The sequence below is a fragment of the Cherax quadricarinatus genome, chromosome 89, assembly GCF_038502225.1.
Source record: "Cherax quadricarinatus isolate ZL_2023a chromosome 89, ASM3850222v1, whole genome shotgun sequence".
Classification (NCBI taxonomy): Eukaryota; Metazoa; Arthropoda; class Malacostraca; order Decapoda; family Parastacidae; genus Cherax; species Cherax quadricarinatus.
In genome coordinates this window covers 8,891,282-8,918,143 of record NC_091380.1, presented here as the reverse complement: position 1 = coordinate 8,918,143, position 26,862 = coordinate 8,891,282, and the positions used below count along the sequence as shown (strand labels likewise).

The 26,862-nt window shown below is 39.9% G+C and overlaps 1 protein-coding gene across 8 annotated transcripts in view; it reads left to right on the top strand.

Annotated features, from left to right (window-relative positions):
• The window catches only part of LOC128697225 (pre-mRNA cleavage complex 2 protein Pcf11), a 171,365-nt gene that overhangs the window by 44,488 nt on the left and 100,015 nt on the right, over window positions 1–26,862 (top strand). For all 8 annotated transcript variants that reach the window (XM_053788816.2, XM_053788815.2, XM_053788812.2 and 5 more), the window contains one exon: window positions 175–231. In XM_053788816.2, coding sequence (XP_053644791.2) covers window positions 175–231 — 57 coding nt within the window. The remainder of the gene's footprint in view (window positions 1–174; window positions 232–26,862) is intronic.

The window sequence follows — 26,862 nt, the reverse complement described above, 5'->3', positions numbered from 1 at the left end:
TTTTTCCACATTACAACCCCCCTCAACAACAGGGAGTACATAGTGTATTACAAAGTGTAATAAAACACAGCAGTGATTGGCAATGTATTGTATATCTGGCAGTATTTGTATTAAGTTTACAACTATATATACACTGGAATGGTCACTGTTTATTTCTTATGTTTTCCCTAACAGAGCAGACAAGCAAAATCAGACATCAAGCTGGTGAAGGCTGAACCTGAGAAACCGGTTGTGAGTACCTTGATACCTTCTCTAATTTTGTATTGTTGGCCATTAGCATACCTTACTGACATGAAGTTATGAATTTAGTTAATTTCTTGTCATGTTAATTTGTAGTGGCTTCACTGTTGTGTCTGCCATAATTGTCTTGTTAGTTACATCACTGTGTTGAATATGTGATTCAGTGATATATGTTACTTGTTTAATGTGATGGTACAGTGAATATGCCAAGATATCATGTGTATTTTCTTTGATAGGAACATTTTTGTATGTAAACAAGGGATTCGCTGACAGAGTATAGAAGTACTGTCTAATTCTTATAGACATGATTTTTGAACTTAAAATGTTATTTGGCTTTTTTTCTATAAAGTGAATGTAAACAGTTTTGATTCGTGCTCTCAGAAGGTAATTTTGGGGGGGTTTTGTTTTGGTTTTACTTGTCATTCTTAAGTACATTGTCAACTGAATAGAAAGGTGAGGGGGCCTGTATAAAAAAATAGTCCGGGTCTTCCTATGACATTCACAAGGGAGAGCCTGCCTATAACAAGAATGTGGCTTACACATGTGCACCTTCTCCATCCCATTGAGTTAGACGTGCATTAGCGTTTACAGAGATAAAACTATATACTAGGAATTTCAGTTTGTGTCAGTCATAGGATGGAGATTTGTCACTACACATTTGTGCTTTTGAGTTTTACCATGAAAAATTTCTGCAAGTGTTGTTCATTATAGTAGTATCTTACTGTATATTTGATTGCTTAATTATGCCAGAGAATGTGAACCATGTATAGGGTGAGATGAAAGTAGATATTGCATTTTCTTGAAGACAGAGCATGTGTAAGATCTTAAGTATGTTATAGAATATCCCCATGTTTGTTTGATGTTTGAAGTTCATACTCTACAGTACTGTATATCCCCATGTTTGTTTGATGTTTGAAGTTCATACTCTACAGTACTGTATATCCCCATGTTTGTTTGATGTTTGAAGTTCATACTCTACAGTACTGTATATCCCCATGTTTGTTTGATGTTTGAAGTTCATACTCTACAGTACTGTATACTAAACTCTTGCACATCATGATTTTTCTTTTTTTTCCCCAACAAGTCGGTCGCCTCTCACCGAGGCAGGGTGACCCAAAAAAAGAAAGAAAATTCCCAAAAAGAAAATACTTTCATCATCATTCAACACTTTCACCTCACTCACACATAATCACTGTTTTTGCAGAGTTGCTCAAAATACAACAGTTTAGAAGCATATACGTATAAAGATACAAAACATATCCCTCCAAACTGCCAATATTCATTCATTTATTGAACAAAAAGTACCAACTACTCCAAAACTATATGCCCACCTGCTTTTAACATTTCTATTTTTATCTTATGAATCGGCTGTTTTACCCGCTTTCATTTTGTGCACTGCCTCTCACACATTCACTCTCACATCTAATCTTCGTTACTCTTAAAGGATGTTATTCCTTACTGGCCAGTGCATGAAATCACTGTCTCCCATTGCTCATCAATATTTACCAGCTCCTTAAAATATTCTCCCCATCTTCCCAATACCTCCAACTTCCCATCTTAATCGCCCTCCTATTCTGTTTTAAACTGTGAAATCTATTCATTCATTAGGTTTTCTCAACATGTTAATTTCACTCCAAAAGTTCACCCCCACTTTCAATTGCTCTCCTTTTATGCTCCCTCACCACTTTTAACCTCTTTAATAGTCTCCATATACTCCACCCTCCTTACATCACTATATTTTTTTATTAAAGAAGAATGACATATAAATGCTTATTCTGCAAACCTTTTGTCAGTTGGCAAAACATCGACTCGGAATAATTTCTATTCAGACTAGGTACCACACATACCCCTTTTCAGAAGTTCTAATTTGATTAACTTATTTACACTTATGCATGATGCATCTACAGGATGTTACCCCTTTCAGTGGCCATCACATAGAAGTACAGTGGACCCCCAGTTTTCGTAATTAATCCATTCCAGAGAGAGTGACTAAACCCGAATCTGATGATTTCCGAATTAATTTTCCCCATAAATAATCTAAATCCAAAAAAAAAAAATTTTTTTACATGAAATATACATTTACCTACACAGAAAACAATAAGACATGCAGAATAAAACAATAATAAAATGACACTTACCTTTGTTGAAGACTTGTTGACGAGTGATGAGATGGGAGGAGGGGAGAGGATGGAGGTGTACTATTGTTTGGAAGGGGAATTCCCCTACATAATGACTTCAGGTACCAAGTCCTTTTCTGGGTTTACTTCCCTTCTTTGTTTTTTAATGCCACTAGGACCAGCTTGAGAGTCACTGGACCCTTGTTGCTCAAAAAAGTTTCAGAGTGGTCTATATCTGGCATTTCTTTAAAACTTCCCTAAAATGGGACACAAAATTGTCATTGTACATGTTGCCAACACGGCCTGCAACAGCTTTGTCCTTAATCTTTGAAGATGGCACCTTCCTCCATCTCTCTTCCTCCTCCTCTGAAGCAATTTCCTGAGCTGTGGTCTGTTGCTATTGCAGATGAAGGTCTTGCAGTTCTGTAGTGGTTAGCTCTTCATCGTGGTCCTTCAACTCTTCCACATCCTCGAAACTCACAGCCCAACCCCATGGAATTTCCCAGTGCCACAATACTTTCCACAACTGGCATAGGCTTGTCAGGTTCAGCCCCATACCCTTCAAAATCCCTCTCTTGTATACAATCTGGCCACAATTTTCCCCAAGCTGAGTTCAAAGTCCTGCAAGCCACTCCCTCCCAAGCCTTACCTATAAGGTTTATACATTGGAGGATATTGAAGTGATATTTCCATAACTCTCTTAGGGTCATTTCAGTGTCTGAGGTCACTTCAAAGCACTTTTGAAACACTGCTTTGGTGTACAATTTTTTGAAGTTTGAAATGAGCTGCTGGTCCATGGGCTGGAGAAGAGTGGTATTTGGGGGCAAGAACTTCACTGTGATGAAACAAAACTCCTTCACCATTTGCTCATCCAAGTCTGGAGGATGAGCAGGAGCATTGTCCATTACCAGGAGGCACTTGAGTTCCAATTTATTTTCCAGGAGGTATTTCTTCAGACTGGGGCCAAACACTTCATTGAACTAATCAAGGAAAATTTCCCTTGTGACTCATGCCTTACTGTTAACCTTCCACACCACACACAATTTACTCTTGACAACACTGTTTTTCTTGAACACACTGGGATTTTCAGAGTGATACACCAGTAAAGGCTTCACTTTGAAATTCCCACTAGCATTACTACAGAACATAAGAGTTAGCCTGTCTTTCATAGGCTTGTGTCCTGGCAGTGCCTTTTCCTCCTGTGTGATGTAGGTCCTCCTTGGCATTTTCTTCCAAAACAGGCCTGTTTCATCACAATTGAACACTTGTTGGGATTTAAGTTGTTAAGCCTCTTTGTACCCCTTGAATTCCTGAACATGTTTTTCAGCCGCATTTTTTCAGAACTTGCAGCCTCACCATGCCTTATCACACTGTGTATGCCTCTACGCTTCTTAAATCTGTCAAACCACCCTCTGTTTGCCTTAAATTCACTAACATCAGCACTTGTTGCAGGCATTTTCTTTACGAAATCGTCGTGCAACTGCCTTGCCTTTTCACAAATTATCAACTACATAACACTATCTCCTGATAATTGTTTCTCGTTGATCCACACCAACAAAGTCTCCACATCTAACAGTATTTGCGATCTCTGTTTCGTAAGCATATTTGCACCTTTTGGAACAACAGCTTCCTTGATTTCCTTTTTCTTGGCCTTGATAGAAGCAATGATTGTATGGGGGTTTGTTATACAACCTGGCCAGCTCTGCGACACGTACTCCACTTTCAAATTTTGCAGTGATGTCTTTCTTGAATTCTATAGTGTTTCTCACCTTCTTTACCAAAGGACTGGCACTAGAAGCTTTCTTTTGGCCCATGGTGGCTTACTTAGCAGTTACAAGCACTAAAAAGTATGGAATAATACAGAATGTATCGTATGAACACGTGGGATCGTCCTCATTGGCTGATAAACAATGGCACACTGACTGTAAATGGTATGTCGGGCCGAGCGGACATGTTTGGGATGAATGATTATTACCAAGTTCAGTGACGATCACCGAGCCAATATTTTGACGAAAAAACATGACTAATTCCGAATATTACGAAATCTGACGACTACAAAATCCAAGGGTCCACCGTAAGTCATTGAGATCAGAGACCTTCACGTAGGTCTACATCATGAGCTCAGCTCATGATGTAGACCTACGTGAAGGATGATGTAGACCTACGTGAAGGATGATGTAGACTTACGTGAAGGATGATGTAGACCTACGTGAAGGATGATGTAGACCTATGTGAAGGATGATGTAGACCTACATTTTTTAAATAAGTGATGAGTGGTAAATTTTGGCTTTTGATAAAAGAGTGTACACAGTATATAAAAAAAATTTGCCCCGTGTGGTGCTGGATTTAAAGAGCAAAACTGACCTTGTGTTTGGATGGTTTTTATGGTTTTATTAGCTGTTTCTTGGTATCATTAGATAGAATGGAGGACTTGCTACTGAAATACAGATAATGATGGTTGGTTTCAAGACCATAAGTAGCTTGAAATTGGGTTCAAAGTAGCGAAAATATTCAAACTGTTGTGTTTCCTGAAAACGAATGCGTCCCAGTCAGTTTTATGGTTTTTTAATAGATTTGATTCAATTATTGAGACACCATCAACTATGACGGTAATTCCTGGTTATATTTTAACTGAGAAATAGAATAAATATTTTAATTTTGTGTGATTGAAAATGGAAGGCAAGTTTAATATAGGAGAGGCCTGGGGACATGATTAATAAACAGCGGAAATGTTGGTATTTTTTTTTTTTTTTTTTAATTTTTGCTGGAGTATAGCTGGAGAGGGTTTCGGGGGGCCAACACCCCCACGGCCCAGTCTGTGACCAGGCCTCATGGTGGATCAGGGGCTGATCAGCCAGGCTGTTACCTGTTGGCCGCACGCAACGCGACGTACGAGCCACAGCCCGGCTGGGCAGGTACTGACTTTAGGTGCCTGTCCAGCGCCTTCTTGAAGACAGCCAGGGGTCTATTGGTAACTCCCTGTATGTATGCCGGAAGGCTGTTGAACAGTCTTGGGGCCCCTGACACTTATTGTGTTGTCTCTTATCATGCTAGTGACACCCCTGCTTTTCATTGCGGGGATGTTGCATTGTCTGCCGAGTCTTGCTTTCAGAGGGAGTGATTTTCGTGTGCAAGTTTGGTACTAGTCCCTCTTGGATTTTCCAAGTGTATATAATCATGTATCTCTGCCACCTGCATTTTAGGGAGTACAGGTTGAGGAACTTCAAGCGCTCCCAGTAATTGAGGTGTTTTATCTCCGTTATGCGCGCCATGAAGGTTCTCTGTACATTTTCTAGGTCAGCAATTTCACCTGCCTTGAAAGGTGCTGTTAGTGTGCAGCAATATTCCAGCCTAGATAGAACAAGCGACCTGAAGAGTGTCATCATGGGCTTGGCATCCGTAGCTTTGAAGGTTCTCATTATCCATCCTTTCATTTTTCTAGCAGATGTGATTGATAGACTGGTGCAAATAATTGATGATTTTCCATTTTTTCCTGCTTCAGTTTTGTTACAGTGTGTTCGAGGGATACCGTTTTTTCCAAAGAAAGTCTTGGGAAATCAGCCTGCACCTTATGTGCTTGTGGTCAGGGTCAAGGGAAGGCTTTGGGTTATGCTTTAGCTATTGTTTACTAACGTTAAATTACAACTTAGAAACATTGTCTTATGTCTCATGCTGGGAATAAGTCACATTGTTTGACTTTATTGGGTAACCCTAGGTTAATTACTCTGGGATATATTGAAATGTGGGATTAAAAGATAGAAAATCTAATTCTGAGTGGGAGTTGTCATTGTCAGTTTTGCCTTTGGAGATTCTGAAGAGAAGTTGCAAAGGTTGGTAGATGTATTTGGGAAGGTATGTAAAAAGAGGAAATTAAATTGAACATAGGAAAAGAGTAAGGTGATTAGAGTAACAAAAAATTTAGGTAATGAAGGATTGGATATGAGATTGGAAGGTGGGAGTGTGGAGGAAATGAATGTGTCCAAATGTTTGGGAGTGGATGGTTCTGTGAAAGATAAGCTGAACTATAGAATTGACAAGGGAAAAATGGTGGGTGGCACATTGAAGCATCTGTGGAGACAAAGAACATTATCCATGGATGCAAACCAACACCTCGAAGCCGGGTATTGAACTCGCTGAAACACAGAGTCTTCAAAACCTTAGGGCACCGTCCGCTGCTTAGCCACCTAGGACCAGCAGCCACAACAAGATCTAATCCATTCAGGTATATTTCTACAACCATAGGAGTTAGCACAGGCATCCCTCTGCATCCACAAATGGCAGTACAGTTACGAATCTTCCAGCTTAGCGGCTGGTCGACGGATAACTCTAAGAAGTCCATTCATGCCAAAACAAGCCTGGAACATGATCAATGATCAGATTGCATATCTATTGCAACTTAACTCGCCAACCCATGAAGTCAAACCAGCAGTTCAAACTAAATTGCCAAATACTGCTTGAGTTACTAAGAATTATTCAGCCAGTTATGGGTTTTCAGCGATTCATTCAAGAGGTTAGACAGGCGTTTCTACCATCAGGCAACGGTTATTGCCAGTAGCATCAGAATCAGCAGCAGACAATCAAGGTACAGACGCATAAGTCCAAGTTCATTGTTGACGGCAGTGAAGGGACTTGAGCTAGAGTTCGTCACGGCCACGCTAGCTGGAGATTCGTCTGTAAAAACTTGCATTTGTGGTCACAGAGGTGCCTGTGCTAACTTTCCTATGGTGTAGAAATATACCTAGTTGGATGAATCTTATTGTGGCTAGCTGGTCTAGTGGCTAGCGCGACGGGCTGGAGTTTTGAGACTCTATGACCGCGGGTTCAATCCCGGCCGGGGGTATGGTTTATTTGCAATCGTGTCATTACGATTTCTTAAGTCATGTTGACGGCAGTGAAGGGACTTGAGCTAGAGTTCGTCACGGCCACGCTAGCTGGAGATTCGTCTGTAAAAACTTGCATTTGTGGTCACAGAGGTGCCTGTGCTAACTTTCCTATGGTGTAGAAATATACCTAGTTGGATGAATCTTATTGTGGCTAGCTGGTCTAGTGGCTAGCGCGACGGGCTGGAGTTTTGAGACTCTATGACCGCGGGTTCAATCCCGGCCGGGGGTATGGTTTATTTGCAATCGTGTCATTACGATTTCTTAAGTCATGTTGACGGCAGTGAAGGGACTTGAGCTAGAGTTCGTCACGGCCACGCTAGCTGGAGATTCGTCTGTAAAAACTTGCATTTGTGGTCACAGAGGTGCCTGTGCTAACTTTCCTATGGTGTAGAAATATACCTAGTTGGATGAATCTTATTGTGGCTAGCTGGTCTAGTGGCTAGCGCGACGGGCTGGAGTTTTGAGACTCTATGACCGCGGGTTCAATCCCGGCCGGGGGTATGGTTTATTTGCAATCGTGTCATTACGATTTCTTAAGTCATGTTGACGGCAGTGAAGGGACTTGAGCTAGAGTTCGTCACGGCCACGCTAGCTGGAGATTCGTCTGTAAAAACTTGCATTTGTGGTCACAGAGGTGCCTGTGCTAACTTTCCTATGGTGTAGAAATATACCTAGTTGGATGAATCTTATTGTGGCTAGCTGGTCTAGTGGCTAGCGCGACGGGCTGGAGTTTTGAGACTCTATGACCGCGGGTTCAATCCCGGCCGGGGGTATGGTTTATTTGCAATCGTATCATTACGATTTCTTAAGTCCATGGATGCACTTACATTGGTGTGAAGCATGGATTTTAAACATTGCAACTAGATGCTGAAGGGCATGGGGGACAATGTGTAGTGAATATTATGCAGAGATTTTGTAGTATGGAGATTAGAAGGGGGTGCTGGGTTATGAAAAGTATCATCCAGAAGGTTGAAGAGGGGTTGCTGATGTGGTTTAGACATTTAGAGATGATGAAAAATTAGGATGATGTGATGTAAAAATCTGTAGTGGAGGGGAGGGGTAGAGGTTTCCCAGGTAAAGGATGGAGATAAAGAAGGTTTTTGTATGCAAGGGGCTTGGACATCCAACAGGTGTGTGTGTGTGTGTGTGTGTGTGTGTGAGCATGTTAGAAGTGAAATCGAGTAGTTTTATGATGAAACATTAGCAAGGTATGGGATTTAGTTAAAATTAGTTAGCTGGACTTGAGTCTTGGAGGTGGATGTTTGGAGGGACATCTGAGCCTTTGGCAAGACGGTGATGGCGTGAGTGGTGGTGAAGGAAGGAAATTAAAAGCGAACATAGGAAAGAGCAAGATAATGTGAATAACAAAAAAAAAAAATTAAAATCAGGAATGAAATTTAGAGGGAGTGAGTATAGAGAAAGTTAATGTGTTTAACCCTTTGACTGCCGCAGCCGTATATATACGTCTTAACCCTTTGAGGGTTTTCGTCGTACTAGTACGTCTTACGCGTAGGGGTTTTTGACGTACTAGTACTCATAAATTCTAGCGGCCTCAAATCTAGTGGGAGAAAGCTGGTAGGCCTTCATATGAAAGAATGGGTCTATGTGGTCAGTGTGCACAGTCTAAAAAAAATCCTGCAGCACACAGTGCATAATGAGAAAAAAAAGACTTTGTCCATTTTTTTTTAATAAATCAGCGACTTTGCAGTGTATTTTCGTATGGTATTTATTGTTGTATTCTAGTTTTCTTGGTCTCATTTTATAGAATGGAAGACATACTACTGAAATTGAGATGATTTTGACTGGTTTTACAATGAAAGGTGCCTTGAAATTGAGCTCAAAGTAGCAGAAATGTTCGATTTTTACCAAACTACAAAAGTAAACAAATCGTGCCAAGCGTGCAATACACGTCAACTGGTGAGTCTAATATTCTTTCACAAGTGCACCAATAATATTTATACCATTTTTTACACTAATGCAGTAGTCTGCATAACAGTAAATCTTATATTTTTTGTGAGAATAAAAATTCAAAGTGGAAAGCAAAAGAATATAAGAGGGGCCTTGAGACGTGACTAATGACTAGAGGAAATGTCATTTTAGTGTCAGGAATGTCTTTCTTGTTTATTCTGGACCCTATTCCGAAATTGGCATCTTTTGAAATTTGTGTGAAATTGGCAAAATTGCTAAATTCTGACCACTGTACTGGATAGTTGAATTTATAAATGGGTGGTTTCTTGCACCCATTCGATAGAAAAAATGGAGTTCTAGTGAAATATTCATGTTTTTTGTCGACTAGTACAGTGAAATTGGCCGAAAATGGGGCTCAAAGTGGGCAAAATCGCCGATGCGTAAACATCGCCGAGACCGCTAACTTTGCGAGAGCATAATTCCGTAAGTTTTCTATCAAATTTCAAACTTTTGGTGTCGTTATGATCGGGAAAAGATTCTCTATCTTTTCATAAGAGAAAATAATTTTTTTTTTTAAATTTGGCCGACCCTGAGAACGAGTTTCGGAGAGGGCCTGTCGACCCTCAAAGGGTTAATAGGTACCGTGTTTGACGTATATATACTTATAAATTCTAGCGGCTTCAAATCAAGCAGGAGAAAGCTGGTAGACCCACATGTGAGAGAATGGGTCTGTGTGGTCAGTGTGCACCATATAAAAAAAATCCTGGAGCACACAGTGCATAATGAGAAAAAAAAAACTCCGGCTTTTTTTTTTTAATTAAAATGCCGACTTGGTGGTCTATTTTTGTATAGTATTTATGGTTGTATTCTCGTTTTCTTGGTCTCATTTGATAGAGTGGTAAACATATTATAGAAATAGAGGTGATTTTGATTGGTTTTACTATGAAAAGAACCTGGAAATGGAGCTCGTAGTAGGGGAAATGCTTGATCTTTTGCCGATGTTCAGAAGTAAACAAATGATGTCATTGTCCAATAAATGTCCAACTAGCCATTCTAATATGCAGTCATGAATGGGTTGACATTATTTGTACAATTATTACAGTATTGCAGTAGTCTGCATAACAGTAAATCTTCTATGTTTTGTTTGAATAAAAATTCAAAATAGAAAGCAAGAGTAATATCAGAGGGGCCTGGAGACATGACTGATGAACAAAGAAAATTTTATTTTAGAGCCAGGAATGTCTGCATTGTTCATTCTGGACCTCATTTTGAAATTGTCATATTTTTTAATTTTCGTGAAATTGGCCAAATTGCAAATTTCTGGCCATGTTATTGGGTAGTTGAAATCAGTAAATGGGCAGTTTCTTGTACTCAATTGATAGAAAAAATGGAGTTCTAAAGAAATAGCTATGAGTTTGGTCGACTGGAACAATGGAATTAGCCAAAAATAGGGCTCAGAGTGAGCGAAATCACCGATTTGTAAATATCGCTGAGGTTGCTAACTTTGCAAGAGTGTAATTCCGTCAGTTTTCCATCAAATTTCGTTTTTTTGGTGTCATTACAATCTGAAAAAGATTCTCTATCATTTCATCAGATTTTTTTTTTGTTTTTTTTTGTGACACCAGGAGACACCTAAGGATTAGGGGTTAAATATTTGGGAGTGAACTTGTCAGCAGATGGGTCTATGAAAGAAGGTGAAACAGAATTGATGAGGGGGGGGGGGGGAAGGCAGATGGTGCATTTAGGCATCTATAGATGTTTCTCCTTTTTTGGGACATCCTGCCTTGGTGGGAGATAGCCAGTATGTTTCAAAAAAAAGAAAAAGCTTTCAACAGATCTATGACTGACACTGTAACAGTGTCTGTTACAGTGTCACTCATAGATCTACATTTTAAACAGCCCACTCAAATATGTCAATGGTAAATTTGGTCTAGCCATGTGAGAAGGGTCTGTGGTGAGTTTGCTCTGTAAAAATAAATCTTGCCCCAAGCAGTGCATGATTGGAAAAACAACTGTCTGCCCTTGTGTTTGGTCTAAAATAGTGATGTAATGGTTTTTATGGGTTTATTAGCTTTTTTTGGTGAAATAAAGATGATTTTGATCATTTCAGACTGAGAGTAGCTTGAAATAAAGCTCAAAGTGGCAAAAATATTAATTTTTTGGGTGATTTCCTGAGGAAAGGGATGGGGGGACCCTTGTCTGTTATAATGTTTTTATTGGAGAGGCCCTGGTCTGTTTTATGAGTTTTATTGGGGGGGGGGTGCCATGGTCTGTTTTATGGGTTTTATTGGGGGCCCTGGTCTGTTTTATGGGTTTAATTGGGGGAGGCCCTGGTCTGTTTTATGGTTTTTACTAAGTTCGCTTCAATTATTGGAATGACCTCATCTATGTTCTTGGTTATTTTGTCTTGTCTGAGAAATAGGGTAAAACTTAAAATATTGTTTTGTTTTGATTGGAGGGCAAGTATTATATAGAAGATGCCTGGGGACTTGAATAACGAATAGAGGAAAGGTTGCTTTAACCCTTTGACTGTCGCGGCCGTATATATACGTCTTACGAGGTACTGTGTTTGACGTATATATACTCATTAATTCTAGTGGCTTCAAATCAAGCAGGAGAAAGCTGGTAGACCCACATGTGAGAGAATGGGTCTGTGTGGTCAGTGTGCACCATATAAAAAAAATCCTGGAGCACGCAGTGCATAATGAGAAAAAAAAAACTCCTACCGTTTTTTTTAATTAAAATGCCGACTTTGTGGTCTATTTTCGTATAGTATTTATGGTTGTATTCTCGTTTTCTTGATCTCATTTGATAGAATGGAAAACATATTATAGAAATAGAGGTGATTTTGATTGATTTTACTATAAAAAGAACCTGTAAATTGAGCTCAAAGTAGGGGAAATGTTCGATTTTTGCCAATGTTCAGAAGTAAACAAATGATGTCATTGTCCAATAAATGTCCAACTAGCCATTCTAATATGCAGTCATGAATGGGTTGATGTTATTTATACAATTATTACAGTATTACCTGGAGTTTACCTGGAGAGAGTTCCGGGGGTCAACGCCCCTGCGTTGTCTGCATAATAGTAAGTCTTCTATTTTTTGTTTGAATAAAAATTCAAAATAGAAAGCAAGAGTAATATCAGAGGGGCCTGGAGACATGACTGATGAACAAAGAAAATTTTATTTTAGATCCATGAATGTCTGCATTGTTCATTCTGGACCTTATTTTGAAATTATCATATTTTTTAATTTTTGTGAAATTGGCCAAATTGCAAATTTCTGACGACATTATTGGGTAGTTGAAATCAGTAAAAGGGCAGTTTCTTGTACTCAATCGATAGAAAAAATGGAGTTCTAAAGAAATAGCTATGAGTTTGGTCGACTGGAACCACGGAATTAGCCGAAAGTAGGGCTCAAAGTGTGCGAAATCGCCGATTTGTAAATATCGCCGAGGTCGCTAACTTCGTGAGAGCATAATTCCGTCAGTTTTCCATCAAATTTCGTCTTTTTGGTGTCATTACAATCAGGAAAAGATTCTCTATCATTTCATAAGAAAAAATTTTTTTTTTTTTTTTTTTTTTTTTTTTTTTTTTTTTTTTTTTTTTTTTTGAAATTTTGTGACACCAGGAGACACCTCAGGATTGAGGGGTTGCGACAGTCAAGGGGTTAATGACTGGAATGTCTATAGTGTTTATTTCAGACAATTTTAAAAATTAGAATTTAATGAATTGTGCAAAATTGGACAAACTACCAGAAAACAAAGGGTTAAACCTTTCGCTGCTGTAATGCTGTGGCTTTCGGTCATTGTCAGTACTATAGTACAGTAGACCGTCGTTTAACATGGTAGTTAAATTCCTGAAAACACCATGTTAGACAAAACCGTGTTATACAAACTGAAGAACTTATGGGAAAAATAGGGTTACGTTCCTGGGAGCCCCCCAAAAGCCAAGCAACTTCTTTTATAGACCTCCAGATCTTACAAAATAAAAGTGAATATGTAATTGTAGTGCATTGTCGAGATATACAGTGGATCGAGAATTTTCAGAGTGATACACAAGTAAAGGCTTCACTTTGAAATCCCCACTAGCATTAGCCAGAACAAAAGAGTTAGCCTATCCTTCATAGGCTTGTGTCCTGGCAGTGCCTTTTCCTTTTAGGGTCAATTCATTGTCTGAGGTCACTTCAAAGCACTTTTGAAACACTGCTTTGGTGTACAGTTTTTTTAAATTTGAAATGACCTGCTGGTCTATGGGCTGGAGAAGAGGAGTGGTATTAGGAGGCAAAAACTTCACTTTGATGAAGCTCAACTCCCCCACAATTTGCTCTTGCAAGTCATGAGGATGAGCAGGAGCATTGTCCATTACCAGGAGGCACTTGAGTGACAATTTATTTTCCAGGAGGTACTGTTTCACAGTGGGGCCAGACACATCATAGAACCAGTAAATAAACATGTCTCTTTTGACCCATGCCTTAATGTTCACTCTCCACATCACTCACAATTTAGTCTTGACGATATTGTTTTTCTTGAAAACACTAGGAGTTTCAGAGTGATACACTAGTAAAGGCTTCACTTTGCAATCCCCACTAGCATTACTACACAACATTAGAGTTAGCCTGTCTTTCATAGGCTTGTGTCCTGGGAGTGCTTTTTCCTCCTGAGTAATGTAAGTCCTCTTTGGCAATTACTTCCAAAACAGGCCTTTTTCGTCACAATTAACCCTTAAACTGTCCAAACAGATCTATGTTCACATGCGTAGTGCTCCAAAAGTAGATGTACGTTTTTTTACATATTTTCAAATATAACAAAAAAAAAGTAGATGAAAGTTTTTTGTACACGTTTTCAAATGTAAAAAAAAAAATCTACATTTTTTTACATAATTTCAAATGTTGAAAAAAATGTAGATCTATGTTTGGACAGTTTAAGGGTTAAACACTTGTTGGGGTTTTAATTTTTCAGTCTCTATGTACTCCTTAAAGTCCTGCACATATTTTACAGCCACTTTTTTGTCAGAACTGGCAGCCTCACCATGCCTTATCACACTGTGTATGCCACTACGATTCTTAAATCTCTCAAAGCAGCCTTTGCTGGCCTTAAATTCATCAACAGCAGCACTACTTGGAGGCATTTTCTTAACGAGATCCTCAGGAGATAGTATTTCTCAGTCAATAGACTGAGAAATACAATCTCCTGATAATTGTTTCTCGTTTATCCACATCAACAACAGTCTCTCCACATCTTCGTGTATTCGCAATCTCTGTTTTGTAAGCACACGCACCTTTTGCAACAACAGCTTCCTTGATTGCCTTTTTGTTGCACAACATAGTAGTGATGGTTGAATGGGGTTTGTTGTATAACTTTTCCAACTCCGAGATACGCACTCCACTCTCGTAATTTTCTATTATCTCCTTTTTTAATTTGATAGTACACCTCACCCTTTTTACCACAGGGTTGACACTAGAAGCTTTCTTTGGGCCCATGGTGGCTTATTTAACAGTTACAAGCACTAAAAACAATGGAAATACAAAATATATCACATGTACATGTGGAATTGTCCTCGCTGGCTTTGTAAACAGTGGCACACTGGCTGGTACACGGGGTGAGTGGCTGGGCTCGCTCAGGGCACCATGCAGACACGTTCTGGATGAAAGCTCCTAACTGAGTTTTTAGGTGTTATCCGAGTCAATTTTTTTTACACCAAAGCAAGGTGTTATCTGATTTTGGCGTTAGCCGATGAAGGCGTTAACCGATGCAGGCGTTAGCCGAGGGTCCACTGTATCACTGCTTAAGACTACAAATGCAATAGAAATAATAGTATTTCTTACTTTAAATTGTGGGTGCTGGTGTTTGTGGATGATTGTGAAGAGTGCATATGCATGGTGTGGCCCTACTGGACCGAGGTGGATGTTCGTTGGTTGTTGGCAGAAGTGGATGGTAGAGGTTCTGGTACTGAAGTCGATGGCTGTGCATAAATTCTGTAATGGAGCTTTGGGCTCTTTTACCCTGCAGTACATAATACAGCTGACTTTAAGGCATCATCAGCTGGTCTAGACCCCATTTCAAAGCACTGCTGCTAGATTTGTCGGGGTCCGTTTCAGTGAAAAAGTGTCCTAGTTTAGCAGCAACATGGAACTGCTCACGTAACTGCTGCAATGTTAACTGTTTTTCTCCAGGTTCTTCATCTTTTCTGTTATGTGGCTCCCTTGTATCTGTGCATTGAGCTCTGCCAATGTTTCCTCTGGACTCCTGTCTTCATCATCATCATCTAAGAGCTCATTCATATCTTCAGTTATATCTTCAAAACCATCACCTGGTAATCTCCTTGCCAGCTGAAAAACTTGCTGAACCTGACTCTGAAGCAAGGAAAAATCAGTGAAAGAATTTACAGGCCATAACTTTCGCCAGCCTGCATTTAATGTTGATTGGGGCACATCATTCCATGCACTTCTAGCAGAGCTGGTGGCATCTGTAATGTTAAATTTATTCCAAACTTGGTACTGCCAGGTTGGAGTCAGAATCCATTGATGCAACTAGTTTTTTCATAACTTTTTTGTGTAGTTACACTTGAATGACTTAATAACTCCCCGATCCAGTGGTTGTATTAGAGATGTATTTAGAGGTAAAAATACGACTTTTACATGTGGGGTCACATCCAGCAAAGCTTGTGGATGAGTACGGGAATTATCAAGAATGAAGAGAGCCTTGAATGCAAGGTTCTTGTTGTGCAGGTCAAACTTGACTTCAGGAACAAAGTGATGCTTAAACCAGTCAATAAATATATTTCCTCTGCCATCCATGCTGACTGGTTTGACCTCTAAATTACTGGTAAGGTGTTTTTATACGCTTCTCTCAAAGCACAAGGATTCTTAGAGTGGTAAATAACCATGGGCTTACACTTGAAATCACCTGCCGCATTACCGCAGAGGAGCATGGTGAAGCGATCCTTTGCTGTCTTGAAACCAGGTGCACTTTTCTCTTGCTGACTGATATAAATTTACGTTGGTATTTTTTTTCTTCCCAAAAAAAAAAAAAAAAAAATTGTCTCGTCAGCATTAAACACTTGATAATGAGGGTGGTGTGGGTGGCTTAGGGAAGCAGAGAATGGTGATACGTCTCTCCCATTGACACAGTGGTGTAACCCACTAACTCACAGACCATCCCGCCCAGTGGGCGACCTCGCGCTCAAAATTTTTTCCTCACGCAACTGTGTTAAACTAATTTTATGAAGGGTTAAACAAAAATATGCCACAGTTCTTCAATCGTGCTATAACAAAAACATGCAAAGACGAAGTAATGTTAAACGACAGTCTACTGTACTACGCAATGAACTTAGCTCACCCAGATAAGCTGTGAGCGGTAAATTTGGGCCTTGATATGAGGGAATGGATCTGCGTGATGAGTGTGCATCATATAAAAATCCTGCAGCATGCAGTACATAATGAGAAAAAACTTTGACTGTGTTTTTGGTTTAAGACAACGACTTTGCAGTGTATTTTCAGATGGTTTCTGTGGTTGTAGTCACAGTTTCTTGGTCTCATTTGTTAGGAATGTTGCAGCAAGGAGAAGGCTGGAAGCAGTGGAGATGTCATGTCTGAGGGCAATATGTGGTATGAATATAATGCAGAGTATTCGTAGTTTGGAGATTAGGAGGTGTGAGATTACCGAAACTATTATCCAGAGGGCTGAGGAGGGGTTTTGATGTGGTTTGGACATGTAGAGAGGATGGAATAAAATAGAATAACTTGGAGAGTGTATTAATCAGCAGTGGAGGGAAGGTGAGGTACGGGTCAGCCTAGGAAATGTTTGGTGGGAGGTTGTGTGTGTGCAAGGGGCTTGTACTTCCAGCAAGCATGTGTGAATGTGTTAAATATGAGTGAATGGAGACAAATGGTTTTTAGGACTTGACGTGCAGTTGGAGTGTGAGCAAGGTAACATTTATGAAGGGATTCAGGGAAACCTGCATGCCAGACTTGAGTCCTGGAGATGGGAAGTACATATAGTGTCTGCACTCTGAAGGAGGGGTGTTAATGTTGCAGTTTTATAACTGTAGTGTGAGCATGCCTCTGGCAAGACAGTGATGGAGTGAATGATGAAAGTTTTTCTTCTTGGGGGGGGGGGGTCGCCCTACCTTGGCGGGAAATGGCCGATGTGTTAATAAAAAAAATAATTTGATAAGATGGAAGATATATTACAGAAATTGAAATGATTTTGATTGGTTGGTTTCAGAATTGAAAATAACTTGAAATTGAGCTCAAAGTAGCGGAAATGTTCGATTTTTGCTGATACTCGAGAGTAAACAATTAATGTCACTCATCCAACTGGTGGGTCTGACATGCATTCACGAGTGCGCTGATATTATTTATACAAAGATTGCAGTGTTGCATAACAGTGAATCTTCTATTTTTGTGTGGATAAAAAATTAAAAAGGAATTCATGTGTAAAGCCTGGGAATGTAACTAATGAATACAGTAAATGTTATTTCAGTGCCAAGAATGCCTGTACAGTGGACCCCCGGTTAACGATATTTTTTCACTACAGAAGTATGTTCAGGTGCCAGTACTGACCGAATTTGTTCCCATAAGGAATATTGTGAAGTAGATTAATCCATTTCAGACCCCCAAACATACACGTACAAACGCACTTACATAAATACACTTACATAATTGGTCGCATTCGGAGGTGATCGTTATGCGGGGGGTCCACTGTATTTTGAAATTTGTGTGCAATTGGCCAAATTACCAATTTCTAATCACTTTATTGGGTAGTTGAAATAGCTGACTGGGTGATTTCTTGTGCTCAGTCGATAAAATGGAAGACGTACTAATGAAATAGCTAAGAATTTGGTCAACTGGAATAATGTAATTGGCCTAAAATAGGACTCGCATTGGGCAAAATCGCCACTGCGTAAATATTGCTGACACAAAATTCGCTAAAGCGCAATTTCATCAGTTTTCCATCAGATTTTGCACTTTTTGTTTTATTACCCTTACAAGAAGCTTCTCTACCATTTCATTAGAATTTTTTTTTTTTTAAGTTCTTGGTCATTGTGGACAAGTTTCAGATTGGGGATCTGGACAGTGAAAGGGTTGAAGACCGAGGTGTAAACTACAAAACATACAATTAATAATATTTAAACTATTACATTATGATTTTATTGGCTGTTTCTGAGTGTAAATTGATAGAATGGAGAAACGTAGTTGAATAGAGACGATTTTGGCTGATTTCTAGACAGGAAGTACAGGAAGGCCCCACTTATGCAGCAGGTTAGGTTCCTGCATATTTCCCTCTCAGATTTTGCATTTTAGTGTCATTGCCTTCAGAAAAAGATCCTCCAACATTTTGGAAGAAATTTTTTTTAATCTCAACTACGCTTCTAACTTTGGGGGTTGCGACTGTAAAAAGATTAAGGTCCCTTAAATTTTGTCTAGATCTAAGCTGCTGCTTCAAAGAATAGATAATGTTTATGCTTGTGGTAAGAACACTTGTACAGGCATAAGTAGTGTATTCCGTAACTCAGGTTCAGGTGTTACATGGAGTACAAGTGCAGGGAGTGCCACGACCCTTGGCAGTTAATCCTTTGACTGTCGCAACCCCAAATCCTGAGGTGTCTCGTGGTGTCGCAGAAATAATTTTTTCTTATGAAATGATAGAGAATTTTTTCCTGATGGTAATGCCACCAAAAGTATGAAATTTGATGGAAAACTTATGGAATTATGTTCTCGCAAAGTTAGCGACTTCACCGATATTTATGAATCGGCAATTTTACAAACTTTAATCCCTATTTTCGGCTAATTCCATTGTTCCAGTCGACTAAACTCATAGCTATTTCTTTAGAACTCCATTTGTTCTGTCGATTGAGTACAAGAAACTGCCCATTTACCGATTTCAATTACCCAATGAAGTGATCAGAAATTGGCATTCTGGCCAATTTAGCACAAATTAAAAAATATGTATGCTAATTTCAAAATAGTGTCCAGAATGAACAATGCAGACATTCCTGGCTCTAACAACATTTTCTTTATCAGTCACATCTCCAGGCCCCTCTGGTATTACTCTTGCATTCTATTTTGAATTTTTATTCAAACAAATAATAGAAGATTTACTGTTATGCAGACTACTGCAACATTGTAATTGTATAAATAATGTCAACCCATTCATGACTGCATATTAGAATGGCTAGTTGGACATTTACTGGACAATGGCGTTATTTGTTTACTATTGAACGTCGGCAAAAATCAAACATTTCCCCTACTTTGAGCTCCATTTCAAGGTCCTTTTCATAGTAAAACCAATCAAAATCACCTCCATTTCTATAATGTGTTTTCCATTCTATCAATATGACTACAAAAACGAGAATATAACCATAAAAACTATATGAAAATGCACCTCGAAGTCGGCATTTTAATCCGAAAACACGGTCAGAGTTTTCTTTTTTCTCGTTATGCACTGCGTGCTGCAGGATTTTTTTTTATACTGCGCACACTGACCACACAGACCCATTCTCTCACATGTGGGCCTACCAGCTTTCTCCCGCTTGATTTGAAGCCGCTAGAATTTTTGAGTATATATATGTCAAACATAAGACATATACGACCGAAACAGTCAAAGGGTTTAAAAAAAAAATATCCAAATATTAACCCCTTGATTGTTGCAATCCCAAATCCTGAGGTGTCTCCTGGTGTCACAAAATCCCCCCCAAATTATTTCTTATGAAATGATAGAGAATCTTTTCCCTATTGTAATGGCACCAAAAGAACGAGATTTGATGGAAAACTGATGGAATTACGCTCTCACGAAGTTAGCGATCTTTACGATATTTACGAATCGGCGATCTCGCTCACTTTGAGCCCTATTTTCGGCTAATTCCATTGTTCCAGTCGACCAAACTCATAGCTATTTCTTTAGAACTCCATTTTTTCTATCAAGTGAGTACAAGAAACTGCTCATTTACCGATTTCAACTACCCAGTAACGTGGTCAGAAATTTGCAATTTGGCCAATTTCACGAAAATTGCAAAATATGCAAATTTCGAAGTAGTGTCCAGAATGAACAATGCAGACATTCCTGGCTCTAAAATAACATTTTCTTTGTTCATCAGTCACGTCTCCAGACCCCTCTGATATTACTCTTGCTTTCTATTTTGAATTTTTATTCAAACAAAAAATAGAAGATATACTGTTACGCAGACTACTGCAATATTGTTATAATTGTATAAATAATGTCAACCCATTCATGACTGCATATTAAAATGGCTAGTTGGACATTTATTATAAAATGACAGCATTTGTTTACTTTTGAACATCGGCAAAAGATCAAGCATTTCCCCTACTTTGAGCTCCATTTCAAGGTTCTTTTCATAGTAAAACCAATCAAAATCACCTCTATTTCTATAGTATGTTTTCCATTCTATCAAATGAGACCAAGAAAACGAGAATACAGCCATAAATACTATACGAAAATAGACCACAAATTCGGCATTTTAATTAAAAAAAAAACGGTCAGTTTTTTTCTCATTATGCACTGCATGCTGCAGGATTTTTTTATATGGGTGCACACTGACCATACAGACCCATTCTCTCACATGTGGGCCTACCAGCTTTCTCCTGCTTGATTTGAAGCCGCTAGAATTTATGAGTATATATACGTCAAAAACGGTGGCACTTAAGACATATACAGTGGACCCTCAACCAGCGATATTAATCCGTTCCTGAGAGCTCATCATTAATCAAAATAATCGTTAGTCAAGTTAATTTTCCCTATAAGAAATAATGGAAATCAAATTAATCCGTGCAAGACACCCCAAAGTATTGAAAAAAAAAAATTTTTACCACATGAAATATTAATTTTAATACACACAAACTGAAGAAGATATGCACAGTTACATGACACTTACCTTTATTGAAGATCTGGTGATGATTGATGGGATGGGAGGAGGGGAGACCGTTGATCTTGTTAGTGTTTAGAAGGGCAATCCCCTTCCATTAGCACTTGAGACAGCAAGTCTTTTTTTGGGGTTACTTCCCTTGTTCTTTTAATGCCACTAGGACCAGCTTCAGAGTCACTGGACTTCTGTCGCACAACATATCTGTCCATAGAGGCCTGTACCTCTTGTTCCTTTATCCTAAAGTGTTTCACAACATTGCCATTGTAATAGTCACCAGTATGGCTTGCAATAGCTGTGTGAGGGTGATTTTCATCAAAAAAGGTTTGCACTTTAAGCCACATTGCACACATTTCCTTAATCTTTGAAGTAGGCAACTTTTTCAATTTCTCTCTCCCCTCCTCCGAAGCAGTTTCCTCAGGTGTGGCCTCTTACTGTTGAAGATGATCTAGCAGCTCATCAGTGGTTAGTTCTTCATTGTCCTCCTACACCAACTCTTCCACATCCTCCCCACTAACCTCGCCAATATGAGCACTAGTTCCAGGCATTTTTTCCTGTTCACCTGGGTGTTAGTCAACTGTTGTGGGTCGCATCCTGGGGGACAAGATTAAGGACTCCCAATGGAAATAAGTTAGACAGTCCTCAATGATGCACTGACTTTCTTGGGTTATCCTGGGTGGCTAACCCTCCGGGGTTAACCGTTTCTCGGTAATTGTTTCACGTTAAGCCACACCAACAACACTCTCTCCACATCTTCGAGTAATACAGCTGATTGTGGTGCAGCAGCAACAACAGCTGACTGTGGTGCAGCAGCAGCTGCACCTTTGGCAAGAACAGCTTCCTTGATTGCCGTTTTCTTACCCACAATAGTAGCGATGGTTGATTGGGGTTTATTATACAACCTGACCAGCTCAGAGACACGCACTCCACTTTCATACTTAGCAATGATCTCTTTCTTCATCTCCATAGTAATTCTCACCCTTTTTGCTGTAGGGTTGGCACTAGAAGCTTTCTTGGGGCCCATGGTGACTTATTTTGCAGGTGCAATCACTACAAAGGCTGTGATAATATGAAATGTTCCAGTTTGTGTATGTTTGGAAGCGACCGCAGTGGCTGGCTGGCTTGTAAACACTGACACCCAAGGGACAAGTGAGGCGCGCTCAGGCCAAAGTGGACGCGTATGGTACGGAACGAATAGTGTTGGTCGGGTTTTTAAGCGCTAGTTGAGGCAAAATTTTTGCGTTTAAATGTATCGCTAGTCAGATTTATCGTTAATCGATGCCATCGCTGGTTAAGGGTCCACTGTATATACGACCAAAACAGTCAAAGGGTTAAACAGGGAGTAGAATTCAAAAATTAAAGCTCAGTTTATGTAGCTACTATGTATATGCTGAAAACACCTTTGGCATATAGTCACTTCCAATATACAGTGGACCCTCGAGTTTCGTGATTAATCCGTTCCAGAGAACCCGCCTAATGTCGAAATTCACGAAACTCGAAACCATTTTCCCCATGAGAAATAATGGAAATAAAATTAATCCGTTCCAGACACCCAAAAATATTAAAAAAATATTTTTTTTCAAATTAAATAAAGATTTACATAATGAAAACAATCAGAAACCAAGTACATGCATTTAAAATAAATAATAATAACATTACACTTACCTTTACTGAAGACTTCTGCGTGGATGGAAGACGGGAGGAGGGGATAGGAGGAAGGTGTACACTATTTTTTGGAAGGAGAATCTCCTTCCATTAGGACTTCAGGTATGAAGTCCATATCTGGGGTTACTTCCCTTCTTTTTTTAATGCCACTGGGACCAGCTTGAGAGTCACTTGACCCCTGCCACACAAAATATCTGTCCAGAGAGGTCTGTTTCTGGTGTTTCTTTAAGATTTCCCTGAAGTGGGACACAACACTGTCATTGTACATGTTGCCAATACAGCCTGCAACAGCTCTGTTAGGATGAAGTTCATCCATAAATGTTTGCACTTCAGTCCACTTTCCACAAATGTCCTTAATCTTTGAAGAAGGCACCTTCCTCCATCTCTCTTCCTCCTCCTCTGCAGCAGTTTCCTGAGCTGTGATCTGTTGCTGTTGCAGATGAAGCTCTTGCAGCTCTTCAGTGGTTAGCTCTTCCCTGTGGTTGTCCACCAACTCTTCCACATCCTCACCACTCACCTCCGACCCCAGGGACATCCCCAATGCCACAATAGTTTCCACAACTGGCAGAGGTTCCTTAGGGTCAGCCACAAACCCTTCAAAATCCCTCTCTTCTACACAATCTGGCCACAAATTTCTCCAAGCAGAGTTCAAAGTCCTGGAAGTCACTCCCTCCCAAGACTTAGCTACAAGGTTTATGCAATGGAGGATATTAAAGTGATCTTTCCAGAACTCTCTTAGGGTCAATTCAGTGTCTGAGGTCATTTCAAAGCACTTCTGAAACACTGCTTTGGTGTAGAGTTTTTTGAAGTTTGAAATGACCTGCTGGTCCATGGGCTGGAGGAGAGGAGTTGTATTAAGGGGCAAGAACTTCACCGTGATGAAACTAAACTCCTCCACTATTTACTCTTCCAAGTCTGGAGGATGAGCAGGAGCATTGTCCATTACCAGGAGGCACTTGAGTGGCAATTTATTTTCCAGGAGGTATTTCTTCACACTGGGGCCAAACACTTCATTAAACCAGTCTAGGAAAATTCCCCTTGTGGCCCATGCCTTACTGTTAGCCTTCCACATCAAACACAAGTTACTCTTGGCGACACTGTATTTCTTGAACACTCTGGGATTTTCAGAGTGATACACCAGTAAAGGCTTCACTTTAAAATCCCCACTAGCATTACTACAAAACATGAGAGTAAGCCTGTCTTTCATAGGCTTGTGTCCTGGGAGTGCCGCTTCCTCCTGCGTGATGTAGGTCCTCTTTGGCATTTTCTTCCAGAAGAGGCCTGTTTCGTCACAATTAAAAACTTGCTGGGGTTTGAATTCTCCAGTGTCTACGCACTCCTTAAACTCCTGTACAAACTTCTCAGCTGCTTTTTTGTCAGAACTGGCAGCCTCACCATGCCTTATCACACTGTGAATGCTACTATGCTTCTTAAATCTCTCAAACCAACCTTTGCTGGCCTTAAAATCACGAGCATCACTTGTTGCAGGCATGTTCTTTACGAGATCGTCATGCCTTTTCACATATCGACTGCGTAACACTATCTCCTGCTAACTGTTTTTTGGTAATCCAGACCAACAATAACCTCCACTTCTTCGAGGATTTGTGATCTCCTTTTTGTCAGCATGTCCACCCCTTTTGCAACAACAGCACACTTTTATTTCCTTTCCTTTCGCCACGATCGAAGTGATGGTTGAATGGGGCTTGCCATACATCCTGGCAAGCTCTGTAACACGCACTCCACTCTCATATTTTTCAATGATTTCCTTCTTGAATTCGATCGTGTTCCTCACTTTCTTTACCAAGGGGCTTGCACTAGCTTTCCTTGGGCTCATGGTGCCTTACTTGGCAGTTGTAATCACAAAAAACAATGGATTATTACGTATGAACCCGCGGGGTGATTGTCACGTGTTGGTAAACAATGGCACACTGAGCGTGAATGGCGTGGGAGACTTGCTTTGTGTGTGTGGCGATGGGCGGACAGGTACTGGACGGTCGCCGAAACACAAGTTTTTTTCACGAAACTCGAGGCCAAAGTTTTCCAAAAAAAAAAAAAAAAAAAAAACTTGTCGAAGGTCGAATTTCACAAAAGTCAAGGCTGCCGAAACTCCAGGGTCCACTGTATTTTAGAGTACTGGGGAGAAATCCATATGTAGATTTTGAGTCCACATTCATAAGAAAATAAAAAAAAAATGATGCACTTTAATAACTGTAGGAGAAAGTGTCTACACAGACATAAACTAAAGGTTTATTTCTTTGTAAAGGTTACAATGTGTAATTACAATTTTGGTTTGCAAAGTACAAAGAAAGTCACTATCATGCTGGGCATTTCAGGCAGACTAATCCTACACATGCTTAAAAACCGTGGATATAGCATTGCTTCACAGACGTATTAATAAAGTAATTGCAGATTAGCTTAAGACTGATTTCATTGACTGGGAAGGATCTAGGAACAGTGGCGTGACCCCTGCCAACACAACCATGTTTGTGATGAATGGTTTGAAAAACCGACAAGTTGAAGATTAAGACACTTATGCAACATATGGGAATCTTTATTCAGGAAACGTTTCGCCACACAGTGGCTTCATCAGTCCGATACAAAGTAGAAAGGCGTAAGGAGAGGAGGAGTTTGAGGTAATCAGTCCCTCAGCCTGGAGTCGATGTGTTCAGTTCATCAATCTTCAGTCCATCAATTCTACAAGATTGATGGACTGAACACATCGACTCCAGGCTGAGGGACTGATTACCTCAAACTCCTCCTCTCCTTACGCCTTTCTACTTTGTATCGGACTGATGAAGCCACTGTGTGGCGAAACGTTTCCTGAATAAAGATTCCCATATGTTGCATAAGTGTCTCAATCCACAACCATGTTTGTAGATAACTGGTTCAGAGAACCGACATGTTAAATTAAGGTATGTAACACTTGATTAATGAGCTGAGGGACTGATAACCTCAGTCCCTCAGAACACTTGTTGCTGTGTGCAGGCACCATCTGTATTACTATTATAGTGCTTTATCCTGGGCTGCACTTGTTCGTATATACAAAAACAAACAAAAAAAAAGACTTGTATAAGGCAAATGAGTACCGTGAAGTCAAGCTTGATAGAGAGGTCAGATGTTGGGTGAGGACGGTAAAGGAGAAGCCTGAGGATGGTTAGCATCTTTTATTGAAGAATCGTGGATGCTGAGTGGTGGGTCCAGGCACCATGTACATTGCACTGTTGTATGATCTCGGTAAGATGAAGAGTGGCCTCCCCGACCTGGTCCTTTCCTCTTATTCCTTCCTTTACCTCTACTGTGATTTTCCCTGTGTTTGACCGCAAAGTGCTCATTTGGAATAGGAAGTAGGTTACTAAAAGCAGTGAAGAGTTTTTCTGAGGATAGTGAGGCTCAGGTTAGAATATGTAGGAGGAAGGGAGATTATTTCCCAGTAGAAATAGGCCTTAGAGATGTGTAATGTCACCATGGTGGTTAAGTATATTTATTGATGGGGTTGTAAAAGAAGTGAATGCTTGGGTGTTGGCAAGAGGTGTGGGTTTATAAGATAAAGAATCTAACACAAAATGGGAGTTGTCACAGTTGCTCTTTGCTGATGACACTGTGCTCTTGGGAGATTCTGAAGAGAAGTTGCAGAGGTTAATGGATGAGTTTGGAAGAGTATGTAAAAGAAGAAATTAAACATGAGCATAGAAAAGAATAAGGTGATGAGGATAAAAAAAAAAGTAATGAAAGATTGGCTATCAGATTGAAGGAAGGGAGTATTGAAAAAGTGAATGTATTTAGATATTGGGAGGGAACTTGTCAGCAGATGGGTCAGTGAAAAATGAGGTGAATCAAAGAATTGATGGGGGGGGGGGGGGGAAGGTGAGTGGAGCTCTGAGGAGTCTTTTGGAGACAAGGAACGTTATCTATGGAAGCAAAGAGGGGAATGTGTGAGAGTATGTAGTTATACAGACTGTCTTATATGATTGAAGCATGGGTGGGGAATGTTGCAACAAAGGGAAGGCTGGAGGCAGTGGAGATGATGTGTCTGAAGCTAATGTGCAGCGTGAATATAATGCTGAGAGTCTGTAGTTTGGAAATTTGGAGGAGGTGCGGGGTTTTTAAAAGTATTATCCAGCAAGCTGAGGAGGGGCTGTTGAGATGGTTCGGACATTTAGAGAGGAT